Here is a 19,336-nt window from a genome sequence, read left to right on the forward strand (position 1 = left end):
TGAGTGAAATATTACCAAGCACTTGCTATAAAAAAGTATTACAGAGCATGCTTGACAACATGGTGAGGAAAACCAGGATATCTTGTTGAACCAGATCATAGTAATTGATCTGGGGTTGTACTTTTGGACTACATGTTCAGCAGAGTAAAAGAAAAGTCAGATAATTACAGAGGATATGGAAGTTAATTTGAGCAACAAATTTACAAAGGTCATTTTGGATTAGAAGGGGGTTGCTTAGTTGATCCCCATCTCCATAGAAAGAAAAGACAAGCTTGAAGTTAGACTTATTTCTGTAACAGTGACCCTTTACTTTATAGAGGTGGTTTGTAAAACCTTTCTCTGTAACTATTTTGTAGATATCTGTTTTGGTGGCAAACAGTATGGTTTTAACATAGTTGAAACAAATGTATGGAGATGAATAGAGGTGGTACATATCAGAAAGGGTAACAGAACCTTCTCATTCAAGGCATCCTTTCTGCCAGATGAGAGTACAAGTAAGTTTTAAAATCAAACTCTAAAAGCACCTAATAGTTTTATGGTCTAAGAACACCAGCTCTAGACTCAGTTTAAAGTTCAAAACTATAAAAAAAAAACAAACGAAAAGACAACAACACCAAGTGAACAAAAATCCCCAACAACCCATTTTTTTTAAAAAGAACTAATGAACAAAATAAGAACCACCAAAAAAACCCCATAAAGACAACACTACAAACAAACAGAACACAAACCCTTCAAACATTTTGCAGGCAGTTTATCTGTGCATGAAAATTCACTTCAGCTGTTTGGAGATAACAGCGTGTAAAACAGTAGGTGAAGCAGAAAGAACTGAGATTCATCATATCACACACATATCATATGCTCAATGGTTTACAGTAAAAGACAAGCTTTGCATTAATTCATACACATAGATAGACTGGCCAAGCTGCTGACAAGCTAACTTTCACATACTCGGATGTGTCAGTCAGCTTCATAAGCATCCAGCAAGAGCTGGTGAAAATAGAAACTCATGAGCCAAAATACATTTCTAGGTATTCCTACAGTTATTGCAGTAAACAGTGCTATTGTTCCATTCATAATGAAATGGAGTGGATAGAGGATAGGAGTGTTGTGGAAATCTGTGGAAAACTGCCTCTGCCTAGGGATGCCAGGTGAAACCTTTCAGTGTACAATCCAGTAAGAGGGAAAGCAGGGTAGTGTTTGCCATGCCTGTAAAATGGTCAGGAAACGCTACCCACACTTGTTCTTTGCTGCCCACACCAAGGCAGCGTTTACTCACCAGTAAAAGAAAATGACAGAATGACTTCCATTTCAGTAAGGAAAAATAGTATCACCATAATCTAATTGCAAAGACTGTGGTGTACTATTTATGTTCATACACATAAATTCAGTTTTAATTACTCCCATTTCATTTTCATGAGGAAAAAAATAGAAAAATGCAAAATTAACTCTTTGCAGGAGCACAGTGGGTTAGATTTCACCATGGCTGACAGAAGGGCTCATAGTTCCCAGCAGAGTACAAATCTGAAACAGAGAAATTGCTTGACATTGTGCACTGACCCTTAAATACTGCTAAATGGTGCAAGCCTGGGCAGTTCTCAAGCTGCTATTCCATATTAAGCTAACCAATGCTTCAAGAAGCTGCCTCTAATTCTCTGACATCTGCCTGATTTGCTGTGTCAGCAAGGACATAGGACATATCAAGCCTAGAGTGGATTTGTCTCAGCTGAATCCAGCAGCTACAAAGGGTAATTAAAGGTGCAGTACATAGATATTAAAGTACAGATGATGTCAGAGAGAGGTTAGTTTTCCTCTTCTATGAGTAAAATCAATGGTAGTCTTTTTAAAATCACTTGTCCAAGAGAGAATGACTGCTGATGTTCTGGTCTCCTAGCAGCACTGTAGGTCCACCTTTTGCTGGAATAAATAGCTGCAAAGTGACACTGGAGAAGCAGTGTCCCATCCAAATTAAGAGCAAGTGCTGTGAAAAAAGCTTAAAGCAGAGGAACTCTTTTAAGAGCAAGATCATGACAGAAGTAGCATCCATGTGAACACCTTTCTTCAGTCTTGTTACATCTATCTTAGTAGAAAACACAGCTTACCAAAGCCACCGGTCTTCCAAAAACAGTAAGACAAATCTTACCCAGTGCCCTTGCTTCACTGTCTCATGACTATCTAAGAGGCAAAGTTGTTTCATTTTGGATGTTTTTTTCCAAATCTGGCATTCCAGTATTAGGAAGTAAAGCAGTCTGGCATGGAAAAGGCTCTGAACAAAGGCAAAAAAATAACCAATGCAGAAACCTGTCTGAGCTTCACTTGTGCTTTGAAATCCATCCTAAAGAAAATTCTGTTGAATAATCAGTTCACATTTGAAACTTCATACTGTCATGTAGCATAGCATCACAGTTCATGTTTTTTTTCCTACTTACTTGTGAGGTTTTATACAGACATGAAAATTCTCTACTGCAACATAATGTTGATTTATTGCTGGATTGTGGTTTTTTTTCTGTCATTTGATTCAATTTCAACCTCTTATTGCTCTTGTGATATGAAATATCTTTTAGATGTTGCCATGATCATGGGTACTTGTGGTAATATCCAGTTTAATGTGTTAGAAAATTTGGAAATGGGATATGGGCATGTAATGATGTTTCCACCTGAAAGATAATTGACATAAGATAGCATTTATAGCTTTTATTCAAATTCCACAAGATGTTTGAATACAAGCACCATTCCTGAGACTGAAACAGTTAATAAAAACATTCTTAAACAAAAATCCCTTGAGCAACAGTAAGTCCAAAAGTCAAGTGTTACAAAGGCACTCAGATGACCTCTCCACAGTGGTGGTAAATCACACTTCATGACAGCATAGTTCTCAGTAACTTCAAGAAGGTATGGTATTTGAGGAGGCATAGCTTTCCATCGCTGCAGTGCAAATACATCCCCATGAGTTCACTGTTTATCCCAAGACTAAAGTGCTGTAATTTTCTTTTGACGTCCCCAAAACAGATAGAAAAAGTGCAAATTATGGCACGTAAGATGAAGAGTTTTCACAGACCCACAGTCCCACTGTCTCTTGAAGCTGTGACAGCTGACAAGTATAAAGCCTCAGTCTGAGCGCTAAAATCATCGCCTTAAAGAAAGAAAATGCAATAGCATTAGTTTAAAAATCTGCAGTGATTTAAGACAATAAAAGGGCTGATTTTAAAAACTGAGTGGTAAAAAGTGAAAGCTCAGTCTTCTGCATCATGCTGATGTTACAGTGGTTCCTTAAAGCTGTCATAATTTACAAGAACATCTGCTGCAATCTTTTCTGAGGAAAAGATTATCTCTTTTATCTGTAGTCCAAATTCTGAATTTTCTATTATAACAAAGCTATCACTCACTATATCACTTATATATAAGTGATATAAATATCACTTATATTCAGCCATATAAATGAAATGAATATTATAAATTCAGCTATCACTGAATTTATATTCAGCCATATAAATGAAATAACAAAACTGAAATATTTTTAAAGGGCACCCATGGTAATGTTTCTTAGTAAATACGTGCATATGATTAAAAATGTACAGAACTGGGATTTCAGTGATTAGTTTAAATGTCCTGCATATTCAGTTCTGTTACAGCTTGAGCTGTAAGTTAAAACTGGTAACATTAATAATCCTTGTTCCTGTAATCAGGACTGTATGGGTCATTTCCAAGACACTGATAAAGTATGCTTCAGCTACCTACTCATGATGGAAAAAAGGTTCTTTCCAGGGTTTCTTAAAAATATCCAGTGCTGAGAAATATAGATGTTTGTCATCTGACTTACTGCATGCTGCAAGTAAGACGAAGTTTTTTGTCATTAAAATGAAGAAGTAAAACCACAAACAGCAGCCTCGTCTCCTTTAATTTCTTCATTTCACTAAGTGCACAGAAGAGGCAGCAAGGTGGAAAAATTCTACAAAAGTAATACAAAAAGCCAGGGGAAGCCAAGCTGTGCTCAGACAATATGCACTGGAATTGTGTCCGGACATGCACCAATGCTGTCCTCCAAAATGCTGCTTGCCTTGCGCTTGTGTTCATTAATGCATGGCATGATGCCACTAAAGTTTCACACTGCCACATGAAAAATAAGAATGAGACTTTGACTGCAGCAAGGTTTCTGGAAGGTGAAAGTGTCTTTCTGAAAGAGTTATTTTACCTGTAATATCTACTGATGGCAGTGGATCAAACAGTTACTGTTAAGATTCAAACATGACAACCTGAGGCAATTTGTAAATCAGTGGCTTCATGCCCTCTTCATCCAAACTAGCTTTCACCTACAAAATTCATTTTTAAGGTGGCAACTTCTTAATGTATTTTTTTACAAGTGAGAAAGGTGGGTGGATTCTCAAAAAACTCCTGTCCTTGGAAAAGCCCTGAATTGTCTCTGTGTTCACTTGGTTAGCTACATCATAGTATTACTCCATTTGTGCTCCTTGGTGGCCTCAGGGCTGACCTCAATATGCTATGTGAGGGTCTGCATGGACACCAAGGAATTATGGCTGAACCAAGTAGATCTGAACCTAACACTGGCCACAGCCTCTCTCCTCACAATGCATTAACCTGTCAAGCTTTTATCTATAGGTAACAAAACTGATTTATTTAAGTAGGTGTATTAAGACTTTTCTTGTCATATCAATTTATAGTTTTCTATGGTGGTTTGTTTTTTCTTTTTTCAGTTCAATTTTAGTACAGAACAGTTAGATGCATCCTGACAGTTTTTAAAGTATTTTCTTCCCTCTGAAATGTAAAAAATCCTGGACAAGAAGACAAGAAGTAGCCTAGGAGATGATATAATATTCTAGATAAATGAGGTATCATTTTATTTGTTATTAAAACCTGTAGCCTGATCCAAAGTATAACAGACTATATCCACAATAAAAAACTCGATGCTTTCCAAAACAACCAGATTTCTGAGTATCCTTCTCAGCCAAAACTACCAGAACCCCACTTAATATATGGAGGTATGTGCTGAGCTATGTATGAAAGCTATTGGTACCTCAGTGAAAGGGAACCAATATTTATAAATTTTTGCGTTGCCCAAGAGAAAGCCAACTTTAGAAACTGCATTCGTAAAATAACTCATAAGAATTTAAACTGAAAACTACTCTCTGTTTCACTGTAATATTATTTAGGTTGCAATCTACATATTTTTTTCAGATTTTAAATGTAAGAAAGAAAAACCTGTAAATGTAAATTTAAAGAATTGGCTATGACTTACTGTTCTCATCCTTTGCATTAGGGTTCAGTTTTCTTTTCCTGTCTGTTAAAGTAAATACATGCAAGTTTAGCTTAAACATTTCTAGATTTGAAAGAAACAATTCAATTCAACAAACATTTAGATTAAGCTGAGCTGCAAGCAGTTAAGTATATTATTAAATCATATCAAATAAATAAACTTCTCTACATTTATTTTCTTTTTCAAAACTTTGATCAGATTCTGAAGTCATAATGTTAAGACTCTCTTTTCATTACTATAAATGTATTTGTCTGGTTTACTAGATTCTGTTCATGTGAAAGAAAATACTAGAATAATATTCTGTTTGCTTTATTACTTTTGCATTACTGCACAGGCAAACAAGGAAAGAAATACTAGGATAGTCCTGTATCGCACCATTTTAGTTATATTGCCATAATGGAGTTGAAAAATAAAAATTCTGTATAAGACACTGAGGCCACAATGTCATTGTAGCTGTGAAGAAAACACCATTCAAGCTGTGCTTTTACAGGTGCTCCTTACCCAAAGCAAAGTTTGTTTGTATTCTGTGCATAATACTGACTGGTCATTTTTAAAAATGTATATTTCTATACACTTTGTCTCACAGAGTAAAATACAGTGAGGCAAATTATCCAAGATTTCATTTTCTACCCTCTTGTCATCTAGAAATAAAATGGTCAGTGACCAAGTCCTGTAAGTGTGTCTAGAGTTACTCAAATTTCCTAAGGGTTGTTCAAAGGAAAAAATAAAGAAATAGTGAGAAGTTTCACTATCTGAAGTAAAATGTACCTTTTTTGGGTTTCTCATTCTTGAATGATTTTCTCTTCTGAAATGTTATTAGTGCAGAGAGAAGGACAGCTACAGTCACACATATGGGGATGATTAAAGAGATCAGGATTTTTTGTCCACTATACTGTGTACTCGTTAAAGCTGTCAAAAACATGAAAAGAAAGTAAATTTATCACTTAGAAACCAGGCATTTTTTATCAAGTTATCAGCTCTGTTTCTCTGAAGTCTTGCTCTGATTGAACAAAGGATTTTTAAAATTCATCAGCAGAGTGGTTTACACTCATTTTATGAATAATATATTCTGAAGCATTACTGTAAAAAGCCTTACAAAAACAAGTCAAATAATTTGTAAGGCGTTTGAGTCTGGCACCATTGTATTGGCCTTTGAAATATTTATATATATTGATGAGACCCCCTCTCAGTCTTATCCAAACTAAACAGTGTCTCTGCATAAGAGAGATGCACCAGACCCCTCATCTTCCTTGTGGCTGTCGCTGAACCCTATCCAGTACTTCCTTCCCTCTCGTGTCCTGAGGATCCCAGAAATGGGCACAGCACTCCAGATGTGGCCTCACTACTGCTGAGTAAAGAGGTAGGGTCATCTGCCTCGACCTGCTGGCAATGCTCTTCCTAATGTGCCCCAGGATACTATTAGCTTTCTTGGCTGGCTCATGGAGAGCTTTTTGTCTGCCAGGACTCCCAGGTCCTTTGCAGAACCACTTTGCAGAGGTCAGACCCCAACCTGTGCTGGCATGTGAAGCACTTTCTCCCCAGGTGCAGTAGCTTACACTCAGTTCAACCTCATTAAGTTTCTCTCTGCCCAACCCTCCAGCTGATCAAGGTCTATGGAATGGCAGCAGAGCCTTCAAGTGAATCAGACACTACCCCCAGTTTAGTGTCACCAGCAAACCCGTGGAGGGTGCTTTTGATTCTATTGTCGGGGTTCTTGATAAATTGAATAAGCCTGGACCTAGTATTGATCCTTGGGGAATGCCAATGGCAGGCTTCCATCTTGATTCAATTCCTCTGATCACAATCTTCTATGCTTTGTTGTTTAACCAGTTCTTGGCCCTGTTCATCTAACCCACATTTCCTGAGCTTACCCATGAGGGTATTACGGGAAAAAGCCTTGCTGAAGTCAAGGTAGACAACTAGCTAGAACAACAGAACAAAAACTAGGAGACTATCAGGGAGGATACCCGTGCAGCTGAAAAGATTCCCTCTGTACTGGCAGGAAAATAAAGAAAGCTACCCTAAAATTAAAACATATAGAAAAATACAGACCGGTTTGTTGGACTGGAAGCTGGGACTTCAAATACATAAATTATACTGACTTATTCAGTTTCCCAAGAATCAATATTAGACTGATTTCTAGGACTGAACTCCAGTGATGGACCATGATGCACGTATGAACACTGTTGTGTACAAGTTCAAGGTCATACAAACCTAAAGTGGAAATGTAAGCTGAAGTTTCTCCATTCAGTTCTTTATTCCAGAAGACACAGGTGTAGTTCTCACTCATGTTTGGTTTGATTGTGAGGATGCTGGTGACATTGTAGAGGCCATCTGCAGTCAGTGTATAGGTGGTATTTGCAGGTCCACTGAGATTGAAGTTCTCATGTTGCCAGAAAACCTCTGCCAGAGGAAAGCCTTCTGACTGGCACATAAAAACAAACGTGTCTTCACCTGGTATTCTCATTACTTGAGTGTTTATTCTCTTGTAAGATGCTGCATAAGAAGTTGTTGAGTGAAATTGTTGTATGCAATGATAGTCACTTTCACTTTCCCTGCTTTCCTTTAATGCTATGTATTGTCTCTGGGTATATCTGTGGGACGGACGCTTATTTAAAATTATGAAGGATATTTTGTAGAACAATGCAAAATTGTTTCTTCCATGCTTACCATGCCTACAGCAAAAGAACATGCTCCAGTACTTTTTGCAGGACAGTAGTTGACACTAAATTTATAATTTATTAAGACAGAGGAGACAAGTGGAATCTTATGGGACCCTTATTTTCACTTTTAAAATATGCCGCTTCCAGGAAGACTGATTTTCATATTTGTTTTAGTATAGCTTATAAACAGTGTAATATTTTCATCATATTAGAACAAAATTGACTTTTCAGAGGAACTAATGTGGGTCTTAAGAATGTCTATTTTTGCATTTGATAAAGACTGTTATTTAAATATCTGTGTGGGAAACTAATGCTGCCTTGCATAACACAAACACACAATTAGTGGGAAATACCAGAAGTGTTTTCAAAGATCTGGTCTGTCATGCTGTCCAGTAACACAGTTAATAAAGCAACCTTTATTACTAATGCCCATTTGGCTTCAATGAACACAGAAAATCACATGTCCTTGCCCTGGGAGCTGCAGTCACTTGGGGAATCCCAGCCACTTGGGTAGTTGTAGCAGGGTTCAGAAGTACATCTGAGAAACTTTTGGGAATGGCCGGAGGGTGACCCATCAAGGCGGGGGATCAAAGGAGAGGAGGGAGGTGGTGACACTGGAGAAGAGGCTGTAGAAAGAAGGGGACAGGAAGAAGGATGGAAAGAGAATGGATGCTGTCCCTCCCTGGCACTGGGTGCTCCTGGAGGAGCTCAGCTGTTGAACAAAAGGCTAGCCACCTCTAAGACAACTGCTTTGCTTCAGCTGGGCACGGACAACAAAGTTTTGGAAAAACAACTAGCAACAAATTGCTTCAGATTAAATAATTTCTATGAATTTGTAGGAATTAAGTAGAGACATCTCAATGAGTGTACATTTACATTTAATTTAACCACTCACCTTTTACTTCCAAAGCAATGTACTTGTAGTCCACTCCCTGGTACTCAATGAGACAAAGGTATGACCCTGCATCTGTGATCTTCACATTGGTGATCTGAAGGATGGCTCGTCCCAACTTCAGTTCACGGTGCAGAAGTGATGCTCTTCCTATGTAATCAGGATGTTGAGACGGATGGAGTACCTTCCCATTACGGAATGTGTACACTTCTTTTGATTTCAACCAGCCCTGCCTTTTCTGCTCCCAAAGAACAGTCAGAAGTCCTAGATCTATGGAGCCATTCACAGGGAATCTGCATTCCATGGTCACATTGCTCCCATACTCTGCAGTGTAGAGCTGTTGAGGAACTTCAACTGTAAGTAAAGCTGTGTGAGGAAAAGAGAACAGTTCAGTTAGTTTCATCATATGTTCTGATTTTCTTTAAATGTGTGCAAAACCGTGTCAGATACTTTATAAAGATAGTCAGAAATATATGGTTACTGATTTGACTAAATGTTTTAAGCATTTTTGTTCATATTCACACTAATATTTTTACCATATAGTAATTATAGCAAATAATCTATATTCTGTACTGATTACAGAATCTGAAAGATGAGGGCAAAATGACCTAGTTTGGGGTTTTGTGGGTTTTTTTCACATTTTATGAGTAACTTAAGGCTAGGCCAGTGGTTACACAGGGACCCTTTTTATCAGACTGTGATATGTTCTCTTACATGTCCTAAATGTAGTAAAACCAACAATTAATTGTGGAAATTGTACATCTGATTTCATTATCCTTTACAAAAAGACAGATCAGTGTTACTCCTGTGAAACAAAGTTGCACTGGATAGACCTGTATAGTTCAGAATTGCTATGTAGCAATTACAGTCTGCACAAACCTGGAACTGTATCAATTGATGTCATACATTTTCTCAGATACATGCAACAATATTACAGAAATACATCAAAATAATCTTAGCCATACACCCAATCTGAAATTAATATTGTTATGAATATGTTGCCACTTTAGAGTGTACTTGATATGGCAGCGTTATTTATAATACATCATTCAATATACCTTGTTACTACATCTCGGATGTACCATATATTGGTAGACAATTCAGGATTCCTCAGTGAGTACTTGGAAGTGTTGGTAGCTATATTCCAAAGAGAAGTCCATGCAACTGCTCATGTATTCTTTTTATTGTATGTGTCTCTGAAATACTTACAGGGAAACCTTAGCATTGCTAGGTTCCCCTTAGCAATGTTTGTTTATTCATTCTAATACAACTGTAACAAGGGAAAAAATTACGTGAAAAGCGCCAATCTCCATCTGGGTTTTAGCCAAGCTGCTTCTTCTACAGACATGGACAGGGGAACACAAGTGATTTTACTTCACTCTGCCTCACACTGAGATTGTTATGTTTCCCAGTGGGCGCTGGTTGCTTTGGTCATCATCCCTCTCACAGCCGTGCCACTGCTGCTGGACACCTCAGCTGCCAATACACAATATGTTAAAGAAGCCTGACTCTGGAAAGTGATGGACACGTGTCCTGTGCTCAGACAGTGACCGTGCCTTCTATAAGATGGAAAGCAAAGGCTCCAGACATTACAGACCATTCATACAAGTATCGCTGGAGATGCTGAAGCCCACATACTAAAAGCTGCACTGGTTCTGCTAGTAGAATTGGAAGGCACATTTTCTCTTACCTGAAACCATGGAGAACTGTGTTTCCAGCAACAATATTGTGAGGATCTGGAACATTTTCTCAGGTAGAACTGAAATAAAAGTAGGATTGCATTAGAACTTGCAACACCTGAGGCAGATCAGGGCCATGCTAGCCTTTAAAATGAATCACAGCTCATAAACAGCAAAACCAGAAGCAAACACTAGGCTACCAGCAGAAACAAGGAAAATCCTTACTAGAGCAATTCATGCACACACAAAGAATATGAAGCAATGGCAATGAAACAGTGGCAATAAAGAGAAATGAAACGTTTCCATAACTTCACTGATGACATTTTCAGGATTTGTAGTTTGCAAGCAGTTTTAAGTAGTCTGAAAGGGAATTGCAACTTTGATTGAAAATCTCTCCATGCAGGAGAGATTAATGAACAAAAACAAGCAGATTTTTAAACTGTCTGTACTAACAAATGTCTAGTTTACAAGATTTTTAACCCTGCTTTTGTTTCAACTCTGTTTTGCATGGGGTATTTTGCAGTTTCTTATTGCCTTAAACCTAAAGACCAGGAAATACCTGGCAGTGAAAATCTCAGAATGGGTAAATTGAAGTTTGCTTCAGAAAGGATTAGAATAAAGGGTTACTGCTGCTATTCTTTCACTTTACATATGGCAATGTCTGACATGTACAAATTGCCTTGCATTACTGAAAGTAAACCAACAATACATTTTGCAATAATGCAAAAGAAGAAAGTACGGTGTTAGAAAGAGTATATTTGTGTTCCAGTAGCAAGCAAACTGTCATATATTTTTCATACTATTGTATACAGATCAACATAACTAAAAGGAGAAAAAACCCAAACAACAAAAACATCAGGGGCAAAATTTATAACAAAGCTAATGAGAGAAGACAGAAGAATTATTTTGACTAAATCTTGCTAACATGCCTTATAATCTGAAAAAAAACCAGTGAATAAGATCCAGAAATAAACTACAAGGAAGTAAAGAAGTGAAGGAACAATTTTAGACTTCCTCAGAGTTAGACTTACTGGAGGAGGGGTTTAATTTTACTTCCCTATTATTTTGTGGGCTCAGCTTGAAACATTCTGGTTCCAATTTTCTCAGGTGCAGCATTTCTCTCATTGCTTCTACCCTTCAGCTTTCAGTATCTTGGAACATGAGGCTCAAACTTTAGCAAATTAGCAGCCAAAATTATGGGACTTTTTCTGGAAATTTAGACCTTAATCATAGGATATCACAAATAATGGTTGACATGCAAACTACTGTAATCAGACTCATGTAAATGAAAGCTAGTTACCTTTATCAGAGGATTGAATCTATCACTTTTAATCATCACTTAATGTGTGATGAATCATAATTACTATGGCTGTGTGAGAAAGGAGCTAATAAACATTATCAGTATCTCTGTTTTCCAGATGCAGAAGTAAAGATGGTTTCTATTTACCATCCTCAGTCTCCTGCTATGCTCTCTTTGCCACACAGCTTACCTAGAAGAAGATGGACATAAGGAGAAGAACTGGATGGAGAATGGAACAATATTTCACATCAATGTTTAGGTCCCTGGATTAACCTTATGTGAGACATTTTAGGTATTCTGCTCTCTTTTTATAGTTCAGAGTACATTGAGAATGCAGAGCATGTTTATTTCATAATGCAGGGAATAGAATTTTTAAAAATACACTTATTACTGATAATAAAAGTAAAAAGATGTACAATCAAAGCCCCAGCAGATAATCATGACTATTAAATATCAAGTCAAGCTTGCCTGCCCAGAGGGATTAGTTTTAGAACAGCAATACACATAATATAAATACACAAAAAAATTCAAATATGTATTTATTTAATAAAATAAATTAAAGGTAAATATTTTACTTGTGATACAGAAAGCAGTCATAGAATGCTTATGGGAATCAGGAAGGATCTATGTTAGAAAGATCATAGACCTATTAGCATAGGCACATGCATTAGAAACATTAAGGATTTGTCAGCAAGGATCTGTGTTAGAAGGCATCCTTCTTTATTTCCATAATCTCGCTAGCAGACGTCAAGTTGTGCAATCTCAGTGCAATCTACCTATTGCACTTCATCATGTGGCTCTGACATACTTCCACAGAGAAGTCTGCACCAGCATCTGGAATGTGATTTCTTCTGAGCTTGCACTACTAACCATTCATGAAGTTACAGAGTAACCCTCATGTTCTTCCTGCTTTTCATAAAACACTTGTCATGCCCTGCTCTTCAGTAGTCCTTGCACACAACTATCCTAAGTTATCCTAAGCTTATGCACAGCACTGTCTTTTGTTTTTCTGTTAAGCAAAAGGCCACTTCTAAAATGTATTAATCATACGCCTGTTACACATTCACAGGGATAACAGAAGGAATGCTTCCATAAAAATCAGCACTTAATGCTTATTGCAGCATAGCGAGGAAATAAAAATACACGTCTGAGAATAGTAAGGAATAACATGACATTTCAAGAGCAATTCAGGTGCTATCAGTGAATTGATTTCACAGACCAACCTGCAGAAGAAAAAGCAAGTGCTCTGTGATTATGAGAGTTAAGTTAAAAAAACCTTGGAAAATTGAGGTGGTGAAAAGCATCACATCAAACTTCTAAAGATCATAGTGGCTTTTTATGAGTTGTAATACTTTTAATGGAGGTGTAGGGCCAAAACAAAAAGTTTGAACTGGATCAATAAAAATAAAAGTATGACTATGATCAGGGAAAATGAGGAATATAACCTTATCTTTTTGTACAACTTTTTTGCTTTCCTGAAAATACAAAATTGAAACCCGTACTTGACTTCATTGGCCCACAAGTAACATATTCTGGTAAATTTTCATAGTGAATGGTGACTGAAATCCAGATGGCCATGATAATAAAATGCTAAAATTCCACCAAAGATCAAAATGATACTAAGTGTTGTTTTTCTTCTCTTAATTCATTCATTTGGTTATGCCTGTGACTTTTGTCCTGGTCCCAGTTCATGTATACAGAGAGTTTATAATACTTGTCTCAAAATAGGGGTAATTTTTGCCTTTACTTAACATAAAATCTAAAGTGAATATCCAAAATCCTTCTTGTAAGGAGTGAGAAAGATATTTCTTGTTCCTTTGGAAAATTTAGACTCATTATTCCCATTTCAAACTGTACAAGCTCTATGTTCCATGCAACAATATTATTCCATTTTCAACATGGTGTATAGACTTCATTCCATTCTACATTCAGAGATGAAAAGGTGCTTATCTTGACAAGGCTGGGTGTTACAAGAATGCTCTCAGGAACTTAAACTAGTGACAAAATATGAACATGAATCTGCTAGATGCTTAAACCGTGGAGCTCTTGACCAAAAGTTGGGGTAGTTTGTTTAAGTAGCTGTGCTTTGTATAGACCTCTTTGCTGTTTTATTGTTATTTAGTGGATCCTGTTTTCAGAAAACACTCATGTGAACCACAATGGGTTAGCAATCTTATGACCAATCTGGTCATAAGAGTTAGGATTGATTTGGCATTAGTGACAACTCTAACAATGTTCATAATTTTAAGTTTATAGGAAGTATTTTAAGCAAATGAACATGAAGATCACAGAATATTTTGCAGTCTACTCCTTCCTAATAAAGATTGAAACCCACATATGAGTAATGTAAATTAAATCCTATTCATTTCATTCATGAAAGGTCATAATGCTTTTCTTAAATAAAAGAAGCATCTTAGTTTAAGATTCTCTGGAACTACCTTTATTACTGCCCTTGGTGTGATTGCTCTTGCACATGGCCTTTAAAGGTTCCTTCTAACTCAAATCATTCTGTGGTTCCGTAGTTCTGTGATAATTCCCAATACAAATATAACAAAAGATGCTGACCAAAGTCCTTGTGCTGTCCATTAAACAAAACAACCAGAGGCACAGTCACAGATTCTGGGGCCTTATAGTCTAATAAATAATGGAAAGCCCTTTCCTGGAAACATTGTTTCAGCTACTAAAATATTTGTATTCCAGCAAATGGATGATTTAGAACAGTAAACACATTTAATGCCTGCATAATGAAACTTAGCAGCATTAAGCAAGGAGTTTTGTTGACCAATATCTTCCACCAGAATAATCAGAACAGTTCGAAAAACTAAAGAAGCTTTCAAGCACACTGGCTTTCCTCCAGGTTTAAAGCAGGAGTCAAATCAACACAGAAGTTCACAATAATCACTCAGATTTCATTCTGGAAGATGAAAGTATTAAAAGACTAAGGAAGGGGTACTTGGTCCTTTTATAGAAAGCTTAATGGCTATGGTAGACAGACCCTTCTTTGAATTATATTTCCCTGCAGACCAAGGTGTCCCACACAAGTGTTCTTTCAAGGAACATAACTATATATAAGGAAATTAACTCCATGGCTGGGAGCTGCACAGTTGGCCTGTGTCCACTTCCACATGAGCTGTCCCATACATTTTAGCAAACAAGGTGATGCAAGTGGTCTTGCATCCTGAGACATCTTGAGCTGGTAGTCTTTGTTATGGATTTGAAACACCAATATTGCAATTGATCTATCCACTCCAGCATTCAATGTTTTTACTCTGCTACTCAGACTCTGCAACATTATTGAGCTGAGATCAGCTCAGACTATGCTTTTCCTAATCCCTCTCCTTCTACACTCTATTTTATTGTACTGCAAAGCTAGAACCCATACTAAGCACAGAACAGTGTCTTCTGGAAATAACTTAAAATGACAAACTCATCTGAATCACAAGCAATCAAGCTATGTTAACAGGCATCTGGCTTGGCTCTGTTTGACTCTCCCTGCATGAAATGAAGTTTTATGTTCACTTACTTAGGAAAGAGACTATTTTCTCATGCACCTATGTACACAGCAAAAGATTATATGGTCCCAATCACAGTTTTGTCTCTTTCTGTTACTGAAACTCCCCTGCCTTCTGTGCATTCTGCAACGGAAGCAAGCTTTTTACAACAATTTCCTTCTAATACTCCCATGTTCAGAAAAACACAACCTTTTGACATCCTCATAAAATGGCTCAACTGATTTTGCTTTCAGTGAAGGATCCAGTTTAAAAAAAAGAAACAAACAAAAAAAATAAAGAAAGAAAGTTTAAGAATCCTAGGTCAGAAAATAAACAACAGAATAAACAAAAAAACAGGGATTAGATCCTGATACAAACTACAGCTATTCCATATCTCACAAAGAAAGTACTTTGTTTCTACTTCAGGAATTTCATAATAAACCCTAACCATGCATATAAAATTTGTTGGAAGGCCAGATCTCTAGCCTCAGTATATTCTGTGGACATAATCTCTTGTTCTCATTCTCTCTAATCACCCTTATCCATATACAATCTCACCTGCTGTTCTTCCTCTGTCTTTTGCACACTTGTTGTCGTCCCTTGTTGCCCACCTCACCACACAGGCAATTTATTGTTGAGACAATTGCTTTGTTCCTGATGTTTACCTGTGACAGTCTATTTGCATCATTTCAGTCTTCTCTCCATCTCACTTCATCTTTCAGGTGAAAAGACATAATTTCTCACTTCATCCTTTGCTCACACTATCTCTGAATTCTCACTTCCCTGCATTGTTTAAGTGTCATCTGTTGATTATTTTCCACTGTCAGTTTTTTGTTCCATAACAAATACAATCATTCTAATATGGCTGCATTTTTTTTTTTTCTCTAGATACTAGGATAGAATTTGGATGAAATTTTGTTACATTTAAAAAGTGGTCATATATTATAGAACCTTTCAGAGCTTTTCAGCTCTTAGCAACATTAATGAATACAGGCTAAAACTCTGACATGATACACTGCGTATTTTCTTTCATATCTCCAGTTTCTAAAGAAAGATTTCTCAGAGAGGCACAAGAACTTATCCTCTTTATAGCCTATGCTTTTTCTGGGATGCTGAAGGTAAAAGTCTCCAGACTTGCTGTACAATCAAAACAATCTATTGTCTCCAATAGTTAGTAACTATTAGTACTATTAGTACTAACTACACTGTTGGTGTGTTAGTAGTGTGTTAGTAACAATTAAAAGAAAGTAAACAGGAATATATAAATACGAATATATACAGAGGGTTTTTTCTCCCTGAAGTTCAGGATGAAATATTTACTAAGAACTACATTGTCATGCATAAGTTGAAGAGGCTCACCAGCACCACTTCTCTGCCTTTGCCTGTGATAGAAGGTAGAGTTGCAAGACAGTTTCAGCTTCTAAAAATATCAGGGTTAGAAATTATATGGACCTGTGTTTTAGGATCTGGAACTTATCCAGTCCTTCATTCAGAATCAGAGCCTGTATCTCAGTAAAAATTTTAAAATAAACGTCAGTAAATCTTAAGAATCTAGGAAAAAACTTGCAATACATCAGTCAGAAATACAGGAGATATCAACATGCATTTTATCAGTGTTATACTCACATCAGATCTTTATGCAGGTCATTGCCATCTGATTCATGTAACAGCAAAGATTTTCAAAGCTCTGTCCTATTTGCACAATAGCAGAAACCACCCAACTCTTATGACAGTGTATAACATGCACCAATAGTACAGCTTGTAGGCCGATCTTATTCAGGCTTTATGTCATAAGGAAACTGACTATGTTGGAAGCTTACATCTCTGCATTACTGAGAATGTGCATGCATCCAAAAAAATGTATAAAGCATTCTGCAAAATTTATGTACTCAAATTTTGCTTTTGATTTTACCCATGATTTTTCAGCGGTTTTATAACCATTTAGAGCAGTGTACAACATTGGCATCTGAACTTGCATTTGCTAGGACTGTTCTATATCCATGAAACTGTCAAGTTACATTTTCTTAGCTTTCATCAGATTAATTTTACAAGAATTCATCAAGCAATTACCTAATATTTGCAAAACCCATTTCATCTTAATTTTCATCTAAAGGGATGTTATTACAAAAAAAAAAGTCACTATGAGCCTAGTCAAACACTCTAGTGAGATTGTGAATCTCCATCCTTACAAACGCACCGAACTTTACAGGACAAAACTTGGGCAATTTTTTTAAGATGTCACACTGCTTTGAGTGGAAGATTGGATTAGGTGACTGATAGATCCCCTTTCCAATATAAAAGTATTTTTTTCTATCAAACGACTTTATCAATGGATGCATCATTTCATTTTTCATCACTCTGTCTTTTAATTTATGATGACATCATGAGTGAGAGACATAAAAAAAGATACAGATGCATTTGTGCTACAGGTGGAACACACATACTCTTTTGTCTTCAGTTCTCACTGCTTGTGAGAATTGTGTTCTACCTTAACACAAAAAAAGAATTGTGGCTTTCCTCTTGTGAATCCTAGCTTGTTTAGGATGCTGTATCATGATTGCCTGCCTCACAGATCCATGGTTTATGAAATTATGTCTCCTGCTTCCTACTACAGAGCAAACTGGTTCAACAAATCCCCTGTTACATTACTTTATTTTTTCTCGGTAAGCTTATCATGTGTAGCCCTGTCACACAAAGTAATTCATGGTTAGTCTCACCTTTTCCCAGAAAAACTGCAATGACTTCTTTGGAAGAAGTCAATGATTTGGGTGACAGAAAAGAAACACCAAAATTACTTCACAGTCCCCATCACTACTCATCCCCATCTTCTACTCATTCTGAGCCAGTCCTGCCTACAATATGCTTTTTTCATGTGTTCCTATTTTGGAACAAGGAGATAGCTCAGTGAAATTGCCCAAGAGTCAGTGACTTGCCTTGGGCATCACATGAACCCAATAGCATCTGACTTGACGGGACAATCATTTATTTGTGGGACCAGAGAAATATGGAGAGAGAGAGAGACAGGGAATCTGGGAAAAGATGCTGAAAAATCAGAAGTCCTACTGTTAATGCTTGCAAAAGCAGAAATGCCACTGTTAATGTCTGTGTTGTTTTCCTGGATATCCCATGCTTGAATGATGCACCACTGGTATTTTTTTGGCCAAAGGGGAAGAGGGACATACTCAAAAGTCCTGTAGTTCTGCTTCATGAGAAGCGGCGCAGATCAATAGCAACAGTTCTACTTTTCACATTATTAGATCTTTAATGGAATTGTAATTAGCAATAGCTTTCATATTCCACAAAATTAAATTTTACATCACAAAGTTGGCCACCACACTGGTTTGTAGTTAGATCTGTCAAGTAAATGAGTTCTAAACTGAAATACCAGTAAGCCAATTTAGATTGTGCACATGAACCAGGCTTTTCTGAGATCTTTTGGAAATATAATAATTCTTGGCTACTAGGAAGTAAAATGCAGCTTACTGAAGCTAAGCCTGCTCCTGCTTGCTGCTGTATTTTGTCTTCCAGATATCCAAAAACAGTGTAGTGGCTTGCAAATGTTTTTAACTGAAGGAAAAAATGTTATTACACAAATAGTGCTTAACTACATTTTTGTTAGGGTAGGAAGGATTTTCACTTACCTAGTTCTCATGAACTGTGTTCTATTTTCACTTTAGTGTGTATTTTCCCTCTGTAATGAGCAGAAAATACTTGACCTGAAACCACTTATGGCATTGAAGGATAAACATGTGGACCTGTCTTCCTGTATTCATAAAAGTGAAGCCACAAAACTTAGATTATACTAAAAGTTTAATTTCTAAAGTAAGATTAGAGAAGTTCACCTTTGTATTTCAGAGAACTATAAAATAGAGCTTATTTAGTGAGAGCAGGTCTTTTCGCCTTACCTTTTAGTCACCACCTGTCCTGCTTTTCTAAGGAAATAGCAAAATTTTAGGCTTCCCATCAACCACTCAGGGATTCAAACATTGTCATTTTAGAAGTTAGGGTTCAGCTTCAGAATTTATATTTTTATCCGGTCATT

The 19,336-nt window shown here is 36.9% G+C and overlaps 1 protein-coding gene and 1 long non-coding RNA gene across 3 annotated transcripts; one reads left to right on the forward strand and one right to left on the reverse strand.

Annotated features, from left to right (window-relative positions):
* Positions 1-733: 733 nt before the first annotated feature.
* LOC111940672 (programmed cell death 1 ligand 2) lies at positions 734-17,004 on the reverse strand. Of its 2 annotated transcripts, XM_023943484.2 has the most exons (7): positions 16,921-17,004; positions 10,515-10,583; positions 8,828-9,190; positions 7,484-7,765; positions 6,038-6,178; positions 5,252-5,293; positions 734-3,130 (listed from the first exon to the last, which is right to left on the reverse strand). In XM_023943484.2, the coding sequence occupies exons 2-7, from the start codon at positions 10,567-10,569 to the stop codon at positions 3,048-3,050; spliced, it is 966 nt and encodes a 321-aa protein (XP_023799252.1). In that variant the 5' UTR covers positions 10,570-10,583; positions 16,921-17,004; the 3' UTR covers positions 734-3,047. The 2 variants fall into 2 exon arrangements, with proteins under 2 accessions (XP_023799252.1, XP_086724059.1); XM_086867933.1 differs by lacking the exon at positions 7,484-7,765 and having other exon boundaries at positions 2,969-3,130.
* Positions 5,460-14,225, forward strand: LOC147648451 (uncharacterized). Its single transcript, XR_015280403.1, has 3 exons — positions 5,460-9,180; positions 11,922-12,095; positions 12,873-14,225. It is a non-coding gene; the product is annotated as an uncharacterized LOC147648451 (long non-coding RNA).
* Positions 17,005-19,336: the final 2,332 nt, after the last annotated feature.

The sequence above is a fragment of the Cyanistes caeruleus genome, chromosome Z (assembly GCF_971803275.1).
Source record: "Cyanistes caeruleus chromosome Z, bCyaCae1.hap1.1, whole genome shotgun sequence".
In the NCBI taxonomy this organism is placed as follows: domain Eukaryota; kingdom Metazoa; phylum Chordata; class Aves; order Passeriformes; family Paridae; genus Cyanistes; species Cyanistes caeruleus.